The sequence below is a fragment of the Micropterus dolomieu genome, linkage group LG05 (assembly GCF_021292245.1).
Source record: "Micropterus dolomieu isolate WLL.071019.BEF.003 ecotype Adirondacks linkage group LG05, ASM2129224v1, whole genome shotgun sequence".
NCBI lineage: Eukaryota > Metazoa > Chordata > Actinopteri > Centrarchiformes > Centrarchidae > Micropterus > Micropterus dolomieu.
In genome coordinates, this window is record NC_060154.1 from 5,115,842 (window position 1) to 5,130,518 (window position 14,677).

General features: G+C 42.8%; 1 protein-coding gene across 1 annotated transcript; it reads left to right on the forward strand.

Annotated features, from left to right (window-relative positions):
* The first annotated feature begins 3,900 nt into the window (after nt 1–3,900).
* Nucleotides 3,901–6,079, forward strand: sox2 (SRY-box transcription factor 2). Its single transcript, XM_046049853.1, has one exon. It carries the CDS (start codon nt 4,261–4,263, stop codon nt 5,221–5,223), a length of 963 nt encoding a protein of 320 aa, XP_045905809.1. The 5' UTR covers nt 3,901–4,260; the 3' UTR covers nt 5,224–6,079.
* The last annotated feature ends 8,598 nt before the right edge of the window (nt 6,080–14,677 follow it).

A 14,677-nucleotide genomic window follows, 5' to 3' on the forward strand; every position in this document is an offset into this window, starting at 1 on the left:
CACCGTTATTGTATTAAAAAGAACCATCTGTGGCAGAAACAATGGCTTCAAATTATCTGTGAATACCCAGTGAACAAAATATAAAGCTTTTTCCTGCTCATTATGTGGGCTAAGCTAGGGGGTGGAAGATAGGAGAGGAGAGGCATAGACTTTGCTATAACTGACTTTTGTTGTTCTTGCTTGCATTCTTCTCCTTTTTAAATCGGCCCCCTTTTCACATTGTGTGTCGCCATAAACGGCTTTTCTTGTTGCAGGGCTCGCGGAAAGAAGACAGCGGAGCTCCAGACAGACAGCGGGGCTCCACGGGGGCTGCACGCCGACCAAAGCGCGCCGGCTGCTGGGTCGAAACCGCGCAGGAATACCGGGGACGGGGGGACATGTGGAGGTTGCCGTATGGTGCGTTTTACTGCCGACGTCGGGAGCTGTGTCCCGGACAAGTTGAGGCTCCCTCACCGGGGGAAGCGAGAGGAAGATATGGAGGAGGTTGAGCGAAATTGCATCTTGTTTTATTTCTGCCAATCAAGACGAGAGGAAGACAACTCCCAAACTGGCAGTAAGTTGGAGTGCGGTGGAGAGGAGAAGCCCTGTGTGTGTTTGTGTGTGTGTCTGTGTGTATGTTAGTGTGTGTTTGAGTCGGTGTGTATGTAAAACATGCAGTGTTGTGGAATGACACCGCATGGCATCATGAGCTTGGCTGACTGAGTTGCTGTTGGCCGGTTTCGTTTTCTACTCAACATACACAGAGATAATTTGTGCAGACAGAATAGACGTGGTCATCAAATTTGACATTTGTTTTCTTGATGTAATTTAATACAATTTATTTATTTTCCTCTTTCAGCATTTATTTTCAACAATAAGTAAATAATATAAGGTTTTAATGACAAATCAAACAAAACCCTGGATTATGTTTTGCTCGCACTGATGCGCTTTGAATGAGAAAAATCTATTTTATTTTGCTCAACCGAATGTCATGTTTTAAATTGTATTTATAGCCTATTTTAATTCATTATAGCCTAATATGTTCAGTGGTATTTTGTCAATTTTACAACCTAACAGATGTGTATGTTTTATAATATAATCTGATTATTTGTTAGTTTCTCGTGTCACTAAACCAAATATGTGTCCACATATATTCGTAAGAAAACAAAAACAAATAGTAGGCCTAACATTATAACAAACCATATCTTGCATTTGTCTAAACACTCAACTGTGTCCTCAAAAATTGAGAACTATTTTATTTCTCTATTTAGGCCTATCTGAAAAATAACCTTCTATATGTTCATCACTTATTTGCAAGCAGGACTTATTAATGATAAAGTATTTCTTCGGCTACGTCTCCAGCCGTTGGCACGGCCCCTAGTGGCAAGAAAAGACCAGTTTATTTTCGTTTCACTTGAAATCTGTTTCTCTCATTGCCATATAAATTGTCATTTTGGTTCCCTTTAACATAATCATTTTATACGTTTTGCCATACGTAAATTTACATCTTATTCTTGACATGCACCAATATCATCACCCTAGAAATTGTATTTTGGATAATGGTACTTTTATAGGAGTTCAAACATGGCATCCTTCCTGCGCGGCTGTTGTAAAAAAAATATGTTTCACTTATATTGTTGTTCTTTTTTGTCACTTGTTTTTGTAGTGCTCCTGTCACCTAAATTTGTTCTACCACAAAACAGTATTTTTATATCTCTGCGTGCTGTTTGATATTTGTTGTATCCATCCCAACCTGGTGTAGCAGGGGGCTTACAAGTGGTCCGAGGGAGCCGCCCCGCTAGTTTCTCCTGGTTTTTGTCAAACAACGGCTTTAATTCAGGATGATTGTGGATGCAGGGCCATTCCCGGCTGGATGGGGCCTGCTTTCAGAGAGCTGCAGGGCCCCGCTGTTCCTTTATTATCATAAGCAGATTAGAGGTAGCGGGGAACACACTCAGATGCAGATAGCAGCCGAGCGGCCCATTTCAACCTTGCATTATAATGGACCGAGCTGCATGTGTCGCCTCTCGCAGCCTATTAACCACAAGATGAATCTTATGTAAGGTTGCTGGGGCCGGCATAATGAGAGCACGGGGGCTCCGCTCCTCCATTTATTATCAAATGACTAAAACAAAATAATAAGGCTTGATCTTTTCAATTTCAATTATGATTTAATCTAGAGACATGCGTTTAAATTTAATTATTTCAGGTGTATGTACTTGATCTGCCTTTAATTATTGGGATTGTCAGGCTTGTAGATCCAGATGTGTGGCTGTGGTGAGACTGAAAAGCCTACCTCGGGTGCTTTTCAGTTATTATAGTCCTGCTGTTGTTGATGGGTAATAAATATATATTTAAGATAATTTTAAAGCACTTCCTATATCTTTAACCGAACTTCTAAAAACAGCCATCCTCTAGCCTATTCCTTCTCTGCGCCTTGAGGAAAAACCTGTCTAGGATTTTGCAGTTGTCTGCAGTTCTCCATCTCTCCAGTAGGCGGCGCTGGTGTCACGCAGCTGGACGCCTTGTCCTTTAGATGGAGATTCAGGAAAAAGGCATAACAAGTGGCACCAACACGTCCAACCTCAGAAAACTTTTTTGGACATTAAAACCGCATGAGTGAATTATTTAGGTTTAAATAGGCTGATGCTGGTTTCATCCCAAAATAATCGCAGTCTGGTCGAGTTGATCCAGAGTAAAGTGAAGCAGGTGGATGCCCCTTTTCATTCACACTAATTGGCTGACACGCTTGTTCAGCCTTATATGAATGAGCTGCGCCTTTTTGTACAAACACACTTTATCTTAAAATATTCCTCACCTTTATTTTTCCTCCACTCGTGTCCCCGGTAGGCCGTAGGCTAACCCCCCACCACAAAGCCCTAACAACAACAGCAGCACTGTGGCAGTGGACGTGGAGTGGAGTTGGGTCTTTGTCCTGACAGATGTAGCGACAACATCCCAAACAAAAACCGCTTATTTGTGCTGAGATGAGCCCGTCTGCCTTCTGTGTGTTGGCATTCAACTTCACTAAACAAAGGGATTGGGGGAAACATCTTGGATTACCTTTCCTCTTTTCAACGCTAAAAACCAGCCGTGGCTTCCCCCCTCACACACACACACAGACACAGACACCACCGCTATTCAATGCTTTGAGTTAACTAACAAAGTTTATTTAAGTGTTGTTATGTTATTGGGACCGTAAGTGGGTGAATTAGTGACTTTTTGATTTTGAACAACAGCGATGTCACGGGCCGGCACTTAATGTCAGGACAATGCTGCTCCCATCTTCAAGATTAGATGATACTGACACCGTTATTATAAACGTGATGGATTTATTTAAAACTTTTTATTTAGGCTTTTTTTTATGCTTACTTTTACAACAGCCTTTGTGACCCTTTGGACTTTGGATTTGATGTTAAGAGTTTAGGCTAGGCTACTGTTTAAATAAAATAAGTAAACCAACACATAAAATAATTTCCTTATCTATTCTAAATTCTTAGGCTTTTTGATCTATGAACCTTTTTTTGTCCTATAGCCTATCGCTACGTTTGCCTTTAGAAAACACTTTCTAATTTCCCTACAACAGTCTGCAAGCTTTTGCAACTCCTTTTTCCTCTGTATAATGTTGTGAAATGTTCATAAAGTGCCACCATATATATATTCCCAGAGAAATATCTCCATAAGCCTGGAAATCGTAAATATGTACTTTGTATTGGCTCATATGGGCAGCACGGGTGTGCGTGTGTGTGTGTGTGTCTCGGGGCAGAGCAGACCCCGCCCAATTATGCTAATTAATGCCTCCCATTGGTGTGTCAGGGGAGCAGGCCGACTGTGATTGGCCAGGTCGAAGCCATTTATTCACTGACAGCCCCGTCACATGAATGGTTGTCTATTAACTTGTTCAAAAACTATCTGGAGTTGTCAAGGCTCAGGCGGACAGGGGCGAAAAAGTACAGTTTGTTGATGCTTTTTCGGAGAAGCGACGGGAGAAGTTTTGTGGACACAACTTAGCAGGGACCTATTGGGAGAAGACTCTTTGTCACACACACTCACGCACACACTCTGACACGCTCACAGAGAGGAAGAGAGAGAGAGAGGGAGAGTGTGTGGAGACGCGGCTTGGTGCTTGTTGTTTTTGTCCAGAGAAAAGTTGCAGAGAAAAACCGACAGGTAACTTTTAGCAGCAGCCCTGCGCTCCTCACTGTCCTGCCTCTGGCTTGTGGAGTTTGTGTCTCTGTGTTTTTATCTCTGCTCGGGAGCTCTAACTAAAACCTGTTCCTGATGTATAACATGATGGAGACTGAACTGAAGCCCCCAGCTCCCCAGACCAACACGGGGGGCTCGGGCAACACCAACACGTCCGGCGCCAACCAGAAAAATAGTCCCGAGCGGGTCAAGAGACCCATGAACGCGTTCATGGTGTGGTCCCGGGGCCAGAGGAGGAAGATGGCGCAAGAAAATCCCAAAATGCACAACTCGGAGATAAGCAAGAGGCTGGGCGCGGAGTGGAAACTTCTGTCGGAAACCGAGAAGAGACCTTTCATCGACGAAGCCAAGAGGCTGCGGGCCCTGCACATGAAGGAGCATCCGGATTACAAATACCGGCCCCGGCGGAAAACCAAGACCCTGATGAAAAAGGACAAGTACACCTTGCCCGGCGGGCTGCTGGCTCCGGGAGGCAACGGGATGGGATCTGGGGTCGGGGTTGGGGTGGGGGCCGGGCTGGGCGGTGGGGTGAACCAGCGGATGGACAGCTACGCCGCACACATGAACGGCTGGACCAACGGTGGCTACGGCATGATGCAGGACCAGCTGAGTTACCAGCACCCGGGGCTGAACGCGCACAACCCGAGCCAGATGCAGTCCATGCACCGCTACGACATGAGCGCCCTGCAGTATAACACCATGACCAGCTCCCAGAGCTACATGAACGGCTCCCCGACATACTCCATGTCCTATTCCCAGCAAACCACGCCAGGGATGACCGCCTTGGGCTCCATGGGGCCCTCATCGGTGGTGAAGTCCGAGTCCAGCAGCTCCAGCCCGCCCGTCGTCACCTCGTCTTCCCACCGGGCCGGTCCGGGCTGCCAAAGCGGAGATCTGAGGGACATGATCAGCATGTACCTGCCCGGGGCGGAGGTCAGCGAGCAGACCGCCCAGACCAGGCTACACATGTCCGGGCACTACCAGAGCGCCGTGCCCGGCACGACGATCAACGGCACGCTGCCGTTAACACACATGTAAGAGACACAAAGCAGAGAGAGAGAAAAAAATGAACTTTTATAAGAGAAACTGTGGACTATTAACGTTGGACTATTTTTGTACAGAAAAATTTCGGGGTGGGAAAAGTTGTATAGAAGTCTCCAGGAAAAGGACACACGACTCTTTTTTTCTTTCATTTTATTCTAAGGAAGCTCTAGAGGAACGGTAGGAGATCCCCTCTTCACAGGTGGATGAAGTTTGAAGACTAGAAAGTGGGAGTCGCAATCAAATGTTTTATTATTGCAATCACCTTTTGTACAGTATTTATCAAAGAAACATTACAATCAGATGAAATTGTTTGTTAAACTGCAAGAGGTTGCATTTTCTTTTCTTTATTTTATATAAAGCAACGCCGGTTCTGCTGAAAATATTCAAAGTGAAAATGTTAGAACTGCAATTTCTATGGGAGCGATCAGTTATGCTCCTTTTATTACTGCAAACATTGGAAAGAAAAGGGACATTAAACGAAGCAGGTAATACTGTTTTTTCAGTTAAGGTCAATATTACTAAACATTTTAATTTCTTTAAAAAAAGACAAGACACTTTTTTCCTTTCATTCAGCTTAAAATATAGGTTGTTAATTTATATTTCTGTCTCCCACTTTTCATCTGTTAGAGGTATGACGCTTGTGCTCTTTATTTTCTAATTGATTTGTACAATTTATGTATATTTACTGTGATATTTTAAGTTTTTATTTGAAAAATTCGTTCCCGTAGTTGTATTTTAAAAATTGTGGCCTGTACTCAGAAGCCAACCACTCCATGTATATATACCGGAACTAATACCATCCTTATAACAGTTACAATTTCAGCTGAGTATATTTTTTTTCAATATGCAGTTTGAAATGAATAAATTTTGGAAATTTGGATACTTGAAATTGTATGAGTTTTGATTTTATTTCTCTCAATCATTTCATGTGTGCAAGCAGTCATCACATGTTGAGCTGTCATCTGTCTGTGGAGCTTTTCTGTCTTTCTTCTGATGTTAATTATTTAGCATTTAGTGTAAATTTAACCCTGACATGTTCTTCTTCTTTTTTTTCTTTCTTTTTTTTTTCACATCATTATGAATATATAGTATTCAGACTTAGGGAAAGGCTTTTTTAAACGCCTTTGATCAAATAATTCAGCTTGTGCGTCGTGGTTAACCACGTTTCTGTTTTCTAGTGCCTGCGGATGGCCCCATCAAGCCAAAGTTTGTTGCCTGTTTCGTAAAAAGGGGAAGATTTTTCCACCAAAATACACAACATCCTCAGGTATAGACTGTCATTTCTCCTCTTCTATAATCATTAACAAACACAAATAAGCATTGCTGTTACATTATAAAGTATATCTATTTTCTTTGTAAATTAATTTCATAGGCCTACTGCTTTTTATTACTTTTCAGACTTCTTGGTATTTGGGGCCTTCTTTTGAATGGGACAGGAGACTGAGGCAATAATAATTATCCAGCGCTGATGCCAATATCTTCTTCATAAACAGCTATCAATCAGATTTATAACCCTCATTCACAGTTATATTAGACTTGTGTAAACTGACAGGAGGATTTCCTTCACTGGTGGACTTTTATTATCTAATGTTGACTGTGACAGCAGCATATCTGGAAATTTAGGAGGATTTACAACAACCTAATCTCATGAGCTCAGGTCTTTTTTCACTCTGTAACAGTTCTTGTTGTTGTTTGGTTTTATCTTAAAAAGTGTGTTACTTTTTTGGACGCTTTCCCTGCTATTTTTTCTCCTAATCGTGGAGCTGTCTTATCAGCCCAAATGTTCAATTAGGTCTAAATTGAAGTTGAGCCCTCTTGAAAGGAGCCAGGCGAGCGGGATGCTTTTTCTCCCGCTCTGTAATAGCTTCATATAGAGTGTGGCCATTTAAATTTAATGTTTAATCAAACGGGCCCTGCTGTTTTCCGTTAACCCCGGCTCTCGCGGTTCAAGCTCTCCGTGACTCCACACACCCCTCCTCCAACCCCCCACCGCCTTTAAAAAAAACACAGAACCGGTTCCAAAATGTTCCCATGCATCTCTTTGCCAGCCAGGCTGCTTTCTCCCCGCCTATAATAATAATCCTTATGATGAGCTAACTGCTCGCTCTGAATTTAACTAACGGTTTTAAATCTGGGGAGAGTGTGTGTGTGCGCGCGCGAGTGTGTGTCTGTGTGTGTGTACAGCGAGGTAGATTAGGGCCGTTGTGTCTTGCAGGCTGGGTCCCGGGGGAGCAGAGCTCACATTAACCGGCAGATGAATATTTGAAGAGGCCCCTCGGTATTTATCCGTCCACTCCCTCCCTCTCTCTCTCTCTCTCTCGTTCTCTCTCTCTCTCTCTCTCCGACCCTTCAAGAGGTCAAGGGATCGTTGGTTGCTACATTAATTATTGATCCTATAGCAGCTGAATTGGTTGAAATAGCCGAGAACACCAGTGATAAACAAAGTGTTTTAAAAGGTCTGACCAGTAGACGTATTAATGACTCATTTTTTCTTTCCAAGAACACTGGGCCCCTGCAGGCCCGGAGGCCCCTCGAAATTATTATTTTTTCCCGGCTGAGCGCTGCACCTTTGATGTGGTGGAAAAGCTTTCTCGAATGGAGAGAATAGCCTACTTAGTGTAGGCCTATTTATCAACTTTTATTTTCTGTGGAGTGTCATGAAAAGCTGTGGCTTATCTGTAACGCCTGTAAATATTACATGTTGACACACAGGCCTATACTCTTAAAGCCCAGGATGCTTTTAAATTTGAAAACAAGACCAGAACCAAAATATTTTACACTTGTGTTGTGCCTTTTTCTCAGGATGTTAGGTTTTGGGTTGTATTTGGAAAGGAGAAAAAACACATCTAAACGCCCATGCTTGACATGTTTACTCTTTATTCATATTTTCATGACAAAAAGTTTTTCTAAAATAGTCCCTTCTCATGTGAGTAAGGCCTAGTAGTCGCAAACTAGGACACGGTAAATGTTCACTCTGAAAACACTGATATCGCGTTATCTCAGTAAAAAAATATTAGCCCGCATTTAGCCCCTGTGCTTTCCAAAATGCGATTTAATCTCAGAGGCGCTTTAAGCTCAGTGGTGCTCCTGTTCAAACATTAAATAAAGGCGCTGCACAGAATAGCCAGCACTGCCGGTGATTCAGGGAATCAGGTGTCTAAAATGTTACACCTCATATCTGAATCCACCGTGACACTTTCTACTAATCTTACTTGGGTAAAATAAAAGTGCAGGAAGGTGTTTCGGATTTTTAAACCAGCCTAAGAAAAAACCCTCAAACCCTCACCCTCAAAAAACCCTTAAATACTCATGTAGCTACAACCCGGACGGCCAGGTGTGCTTTGTGTGATTGGCTATAGGTAGAAGCTGGGAGGCCCGGTCAAGGTGTTCCCCTACATCCCTTTCATCCACCCGTCTACCCATCCGTCCGTTCATCCATCCATCTCCCCTTCTGTTGCTCGCGTGCAGAGTCTGGCTGTCGCTGCTCGAGGATATTTGGACTGCAACAGGTGGTAAGCGCGCGCCTCTGCTTTTTTTGCCCCCGCTTTAAAAAAAGCTCCCAGATGTTATCTATGATAACCTGGCGTGTGTGTGCGCGTGTGTATATCTACATCTCGGGCTCTATAGCTTTCAAGTGGCCTTTATCACAACAGTCAAGTGTTATATTTGTACATTTTAGCTGTTACACTTTAAATTTCTCGAGGAAAAAAAATCCTTATTCTACATGTTATAACAAAGCATTAACATACTATTTATTGAAACTGGCTCGGTCACAGCAGATCATGAACCAGTTTAAACAAGGTATAGAGCGGGCCTCAGATAAAAGTTAAATAAAATAAAGTAAATTAATAAAAATTAAGATTCTGTTAGTCCACAGTGCCTGAACAATTAAGCCTGTGGATCCACATCTTATACTGGCCGCTATCCAAATCTTGTGTTTGTTGTTAAGATTAGGCCATATGATTTTTAAAATTAGGTCAAATGACCCCCCTCACCCACAGACACACACACACACACACACACACAACGAGCTTAGTGGCCTGTAATCCCACGAGAGCCACTTTCCTTTTTCACCATGTTGCAGATAATAAGGAGGAGGGGGCATGGCGTCATCCACATGAAGCAGTCCACTGGTGCTTATAGCCTATGTGTTTCCGTTGTAGTTTACTTTAGTAGGCAATATTGGGTTTTCTGTAGAGGTCAAGTAATTAAATGTTCATCATTAAAAACCAAGTGATAATTTATAGGCCTGTTCGACCTGAAGGGAACAGTGGTAGCCTTTTTGAAAATATAGGTAGGCCTAGGCTTAAAGCCTATAATAAACAACAGTTTCATATAATAACTACAATGTGCAACCCATATTTTCAAAATCATTAATTTGCATTTTCTGTCTCCTTTTACTCCATTTGTTGACACAACCCTTTCCCCAAACCCATGCCTACTTTAAAATGCTCTGACCGATTGACAGGTCTTTTAATGGAAAAACAATAAATCAATATTTTCTGCAGGTTTTTTTTAAAAACTTTCACATTTTTCAGTAATGATTCCACATCAGCTATAAATGACCGACCGAAGTGTAGATTATGGCCTCCTTAAGTTGTCATATTGTGTTTGCTGAATGTAGCTACGCCTTTACAGTATATTATCTCACATGAGGATGGTTCTGCGAGTCAAAATAACTTAAACTTTGTAAAGTGAGTCTTTCCCATATAGGCTAACTGGTTCTGAATCAATATGATCGAAAACTTCTGAAAATAATCAACCAGTGTTTTCCCCTTCTTGTCGTGTTGTTAAAGACTACACGACATATCTGCCTTCATCACAGAGAAAGGCTGCAAGAATGGGTGAATAGCAAAACTGTCAGAGCAGAGAGCTGTCGTGTGTTTCAGCTGCGTGTGTGTGTGCGTGCGCGCGCACGTATGCGTGTGTGTGATTGGAGCGTAGAGGGACTGAATGGCAGCCAGTAGCCTGCTGATCTAGCGCAGGTGCAGGGAAGGGAAGCGGGCGGTGTGTGTGTGTGTGTGTGTGTGTGTGTGTGTGTGTGTGTGTGTGGAGAGGGCTCTCTCTCTCTCTCTCTCTCTCTCTCTCTCTCTCTCTCTCTCTCTCTCTCTCTCACACACACACACACACACACACACACACACACACACACACACACACACACACACACACACACACACACACACACACACACACACTCACTCCCACTGAATAGGACCACACACTGACACAGACCAGCATGCCATCAGCCTCGCGCTACTCTCGGCCTGCATTCTCAGAGGCTCTCGGCCTCTGCAGCCCGGACCCCCAGCCCCACTCCTCCACCTCCTCTTCCTCCCTTCTCGTCCCCCCTTACCCCCACCACGTCACCAGCCACCTCGAGCTCCGTTTATCATTTCTGCTCATTGATGCTGACAGCTTTATACAGCGCCATCATTAGGCCCGCACGGTTTGCAGCGGATAGCAAAAACAACAACAACAGTTTTGTCTCGTTTTGTTTCTATGTAGCCTAACTATAGCCAACTTACTGTCGGGCAGAGGGGGAGTATGACAAAGTAGCCTACGTCTAACCCAGCATTGCAGGCTATAAGTTATTTAGGCTACTTCTATTCTGCAGCATATCAGAACACTTGTGTTGATGTTGCCTCATGGATAAAGATTTTCCGTGTGAAACTCATGCGTGAGTGTAATAATAGGCCTAATGGCTAGAAACTATATTACAGTAGGAGGCTAGTTAGACTCAGCACCACCTGCACACCTACAAAGCACTACATTTCCCCGCTACTTCCATACTTTTGTTTAACATTTTAATCGGGTATTTTGTGGCATTCACTTTTTTTTCCACAGTAACCCATCACTAACTGCCGATCATTAGCCTAACTACTCTGTCACGTCTGATAATTGTGGTCCTCGGCTCTGATTGGCTCTTGTGAAATGCCCGAGGGACTAATGTTTCAAATCCGTGTGGCTGAGTAAAACGGTAAAATCTCCCCTGTCTTTGTTTTGCTTGGTTATTATTTCGGTCCCCCACCAGACAACTACTCATTAAAATGAAATACAATAATTGAAAATGTGGGTTTTTGTACAACATTCCAGTTTAATGCACTTATGGAGGAGGGCTGTGTGGTGGACAGCAAAATATGACTTGTGTTGGCCTGAGTTAAGGCCTGAAGTTCTAATAGAGTTTATTGATAAAGCCTTTTTTGCTTCTTGGAGAGATTAGCATATGCCGGGAGAAAGTGCACGAGAGGGGGGCGGGGGGTGAAAAAGGGATGGAGGGGGAGGGCAGGGGGATTTTTCTCTGAGAAGAGCCGACAAACAACAATATAAGGCCTGTTGTACTGTAGCCTGCCAGGGAAATCCTTCAGCTCTGAGCTCTGCCATAAAAAGAACAGGGTCGTTAATAAATCAGTCGAGCTCCTAAAAGCTGCTGTAACTCCCCAATTTTTTAAGTAATATATTAGGCCTATTCCTTTACGCCACTAAGTGTACATCTTATTGAATTATAAACTCCATAACTTAACTCCCACTTCGTCATGTTGGATAATGACTTTCAATGGTATTTATGAAGACGACAAAAAAACGAGAGATCCAAAATCACACCGCTTTATCCTTAGTCCAAAATATCGAATAATAGGCCGTGCTGTTTTCCATATTTAGCCTACTGCTTTTTCTTTTTTTGTGTTGTTCCAGTCCAGGCCGCTCTGTGACTGTTTTATTATCACTGATTTTCGCATGCCAATTTTTCGATGTACAGACTAATTCCCCCTCCAGTCAAAAAATGTGTAAAATGCAAGTGTCAATATGCATATTGTCCTATAACTAATTCGAGTTAATACAGCCATAATGACAGTATAACGGCACGCTAATTGGCCCTTTTCCTTCACAACAATGCTACCAGATCAGCATCTCTTTATTATTTAATAACGTCAAACGCTTGGCTGGCTGTGCTGGCTGCTGAGCCTGCTGGCTGCTGTTGAGAAGAGGACAATGCAGCCCCAATTTAGGAGACCAACTCACAAACTATATGGTCACTGAAAAAAAAAAAAAAAAGCTAGTAGGGAGGCAGGCTTTTAAGCAGTAAATCTGAATAGATTGAGTGTGAAAAGCCAATGTGTGGGGGGTGGGGTGGGAGGTGGTTCAAACAAACCGTCTCTTAATGAAATCATAAATAAAGACAATTTTCACATATATCGTGGGTTTTTATTTTTTTTTTCACTTTCTTGTTTCCTTTAGGATACTTTCAGCTCTTTAGCACAGGCAGCTTGAAGCAACAGGTGACTGTATGGGACCGGCCCATCATGCATCTACAAGTAAAAGTGGTACACGGTCTGCTGGTCCTTTGTTGTCCGGAAATTTGGAGATGGTGTGTTTACTGATGTCCCTCCTCGAGCATGGGAAGGGTTCTGGGGTGGAGAGGGCAAAAGCGGGTGTATAATCTGCACACCCAGTGTAAGCAAAAAGAAGAAAGACCAAATCCAACACACATATTTTTCAGAAATATGAATGGAAATTTCGGACAAAAAGCCTGAAAAGATAGCAAGTATGGTTAAAGCACAAATCTTGGAGTGATACGAAAATATAAGGCTAAATTACTTGTCTTTAATGGCCCAGCCCAGACACTATAAGACCGGTTATGTTTAGACTTTGAAGCAGAACAACACTTCCCCGGCCTCCATGCAGCACGTCGTTCGTCTGGAACAATATCAGCGGATTTCCAGGATGACTGCCACCCATTGCCGGCTCAAGGAGCCTGGCAGACCCGGGGAGGGAAGGGAGGGTGCGGAGAGGAGAAGAGAACGGGTGGGATGCTGCATGGTAGAGACACAAAAATCGTTGCTGAATTCACACATTGTCCAACACTCTGCAGTGACTGGCTTTTTTTGTTGTTGCAGATTTTGATCCAGTTGGCAGAAGTGTTGCAGCTGGGTTGGTAGTCTGGCCCACAGCTTTGATATTCAGCACTGTCACTTGTTGAATCAGGATTTTAAAACGCAGGATTTTTTTTCATGCTTCTTTAGTCATTAGATAAATAATGCTTATTTTCGTTACACAAAAGTCTGCCAACGAAGTTGCGGACACAAGATAGCGTGCACTCAAACGCTACCTTTATTAACCCTTTATTTATTTAGAAATGACGAGAAAAAACGAGAAAAGTTATGCGTTTTGTTTCCTCGTTGTGAACTTTATACAATAGTCGATACTGATAAAATGATATAGGCCTAAGGCAGTTTTAAAAAACGAAATAACTGATCGATTTGACAAGAAATATGCTATGCAAGGATTATGATGTCTGTTTTTATATCGTTTGATTTTAATTTCTGCACGTGTAGGCGTTTATTTTAGTAAGTGTATCAAAGTGGACTGGTGATCTAAAAGGCTTTTATTACAATAATTTTACTGTTACAAATCTGTTTTTTGTGATAGCAGCATTCAGAGGTTCCTTGATAGAGAAGGCTGTTGAGCTGATGGGACTGAATCATCATTAACAAGCCAACAGACACAGGAACCCCCCTCCTCTGGTCTCATTTCCCAGCATAGACACTAACCTCTTTCACTCTGTCATCAGCCTGACTCTCTCCCTCTCTCTCCCTCCACCGACTCCAGCATACAACAGCACAGTCCATTGTTCTCGGCCTTCCCTCCCTCTGCCTGGCCCCCCGACCCAACTGTTGACCAACAACTCCACTCGCACATTAAACGGAAGGGGGGTGGGGGGGGGGGGGGGGTTGTCCTATTTTAGAATATCACACATCCAGAAATGCACTTATGGAGGAGGGCTGTGTGCTGGGATGGTGGTTGAGAAAAAGTTACTAAGAAGGTGGGGTTGTTGATCGAATAGTGGAGGGTTTTACGACACAAAAGGGATTCAAATAAAGTAGTCTAAACAAAAATATCAAATAGCCCAACTTAAACTAAAATAGAAAATCTTAAAAATGTGGCGAGAAAATAAATTCGCCTATTTCAACGCTTATTATTTCAGCATATTTCAGCAATCCTGTATATTGTGCAAACAGTGCAAACAGTAGGATGTCTGTCTGTGCTGCTGCATGTGTTGCTTTTCAGAATAAAAGCTTTAGAAATGGTTTGGAGCAGTGACTAAAAAAGGGGGCAGCCTGCGTGCCTTTTTAGCCCTTGGGGACATGCGCCAGTCTTCTGAATGGGTGCTGGAGAATGTATGTGTGTGTGTATTTGCAATAAGTATATTCATCCATTTATCTATACAACCTAGTTTTATGCTATAGTTAGTTATAATTTAAACTAATTGACGGACAATTGCAAAGCCAACCTTTCCTTTCCTAAAATATAAACTTTTATTCTCTCCTATACCCAACCCAATCTGTACAAAAATATTGAGCGGTTACCCCTTATTTAGCAACAAACTTTAGGCTTTAAAAGTTTTGATGAAAGTGGCAAAACAGGAAAATAACCATAAAGTAATGTCTCC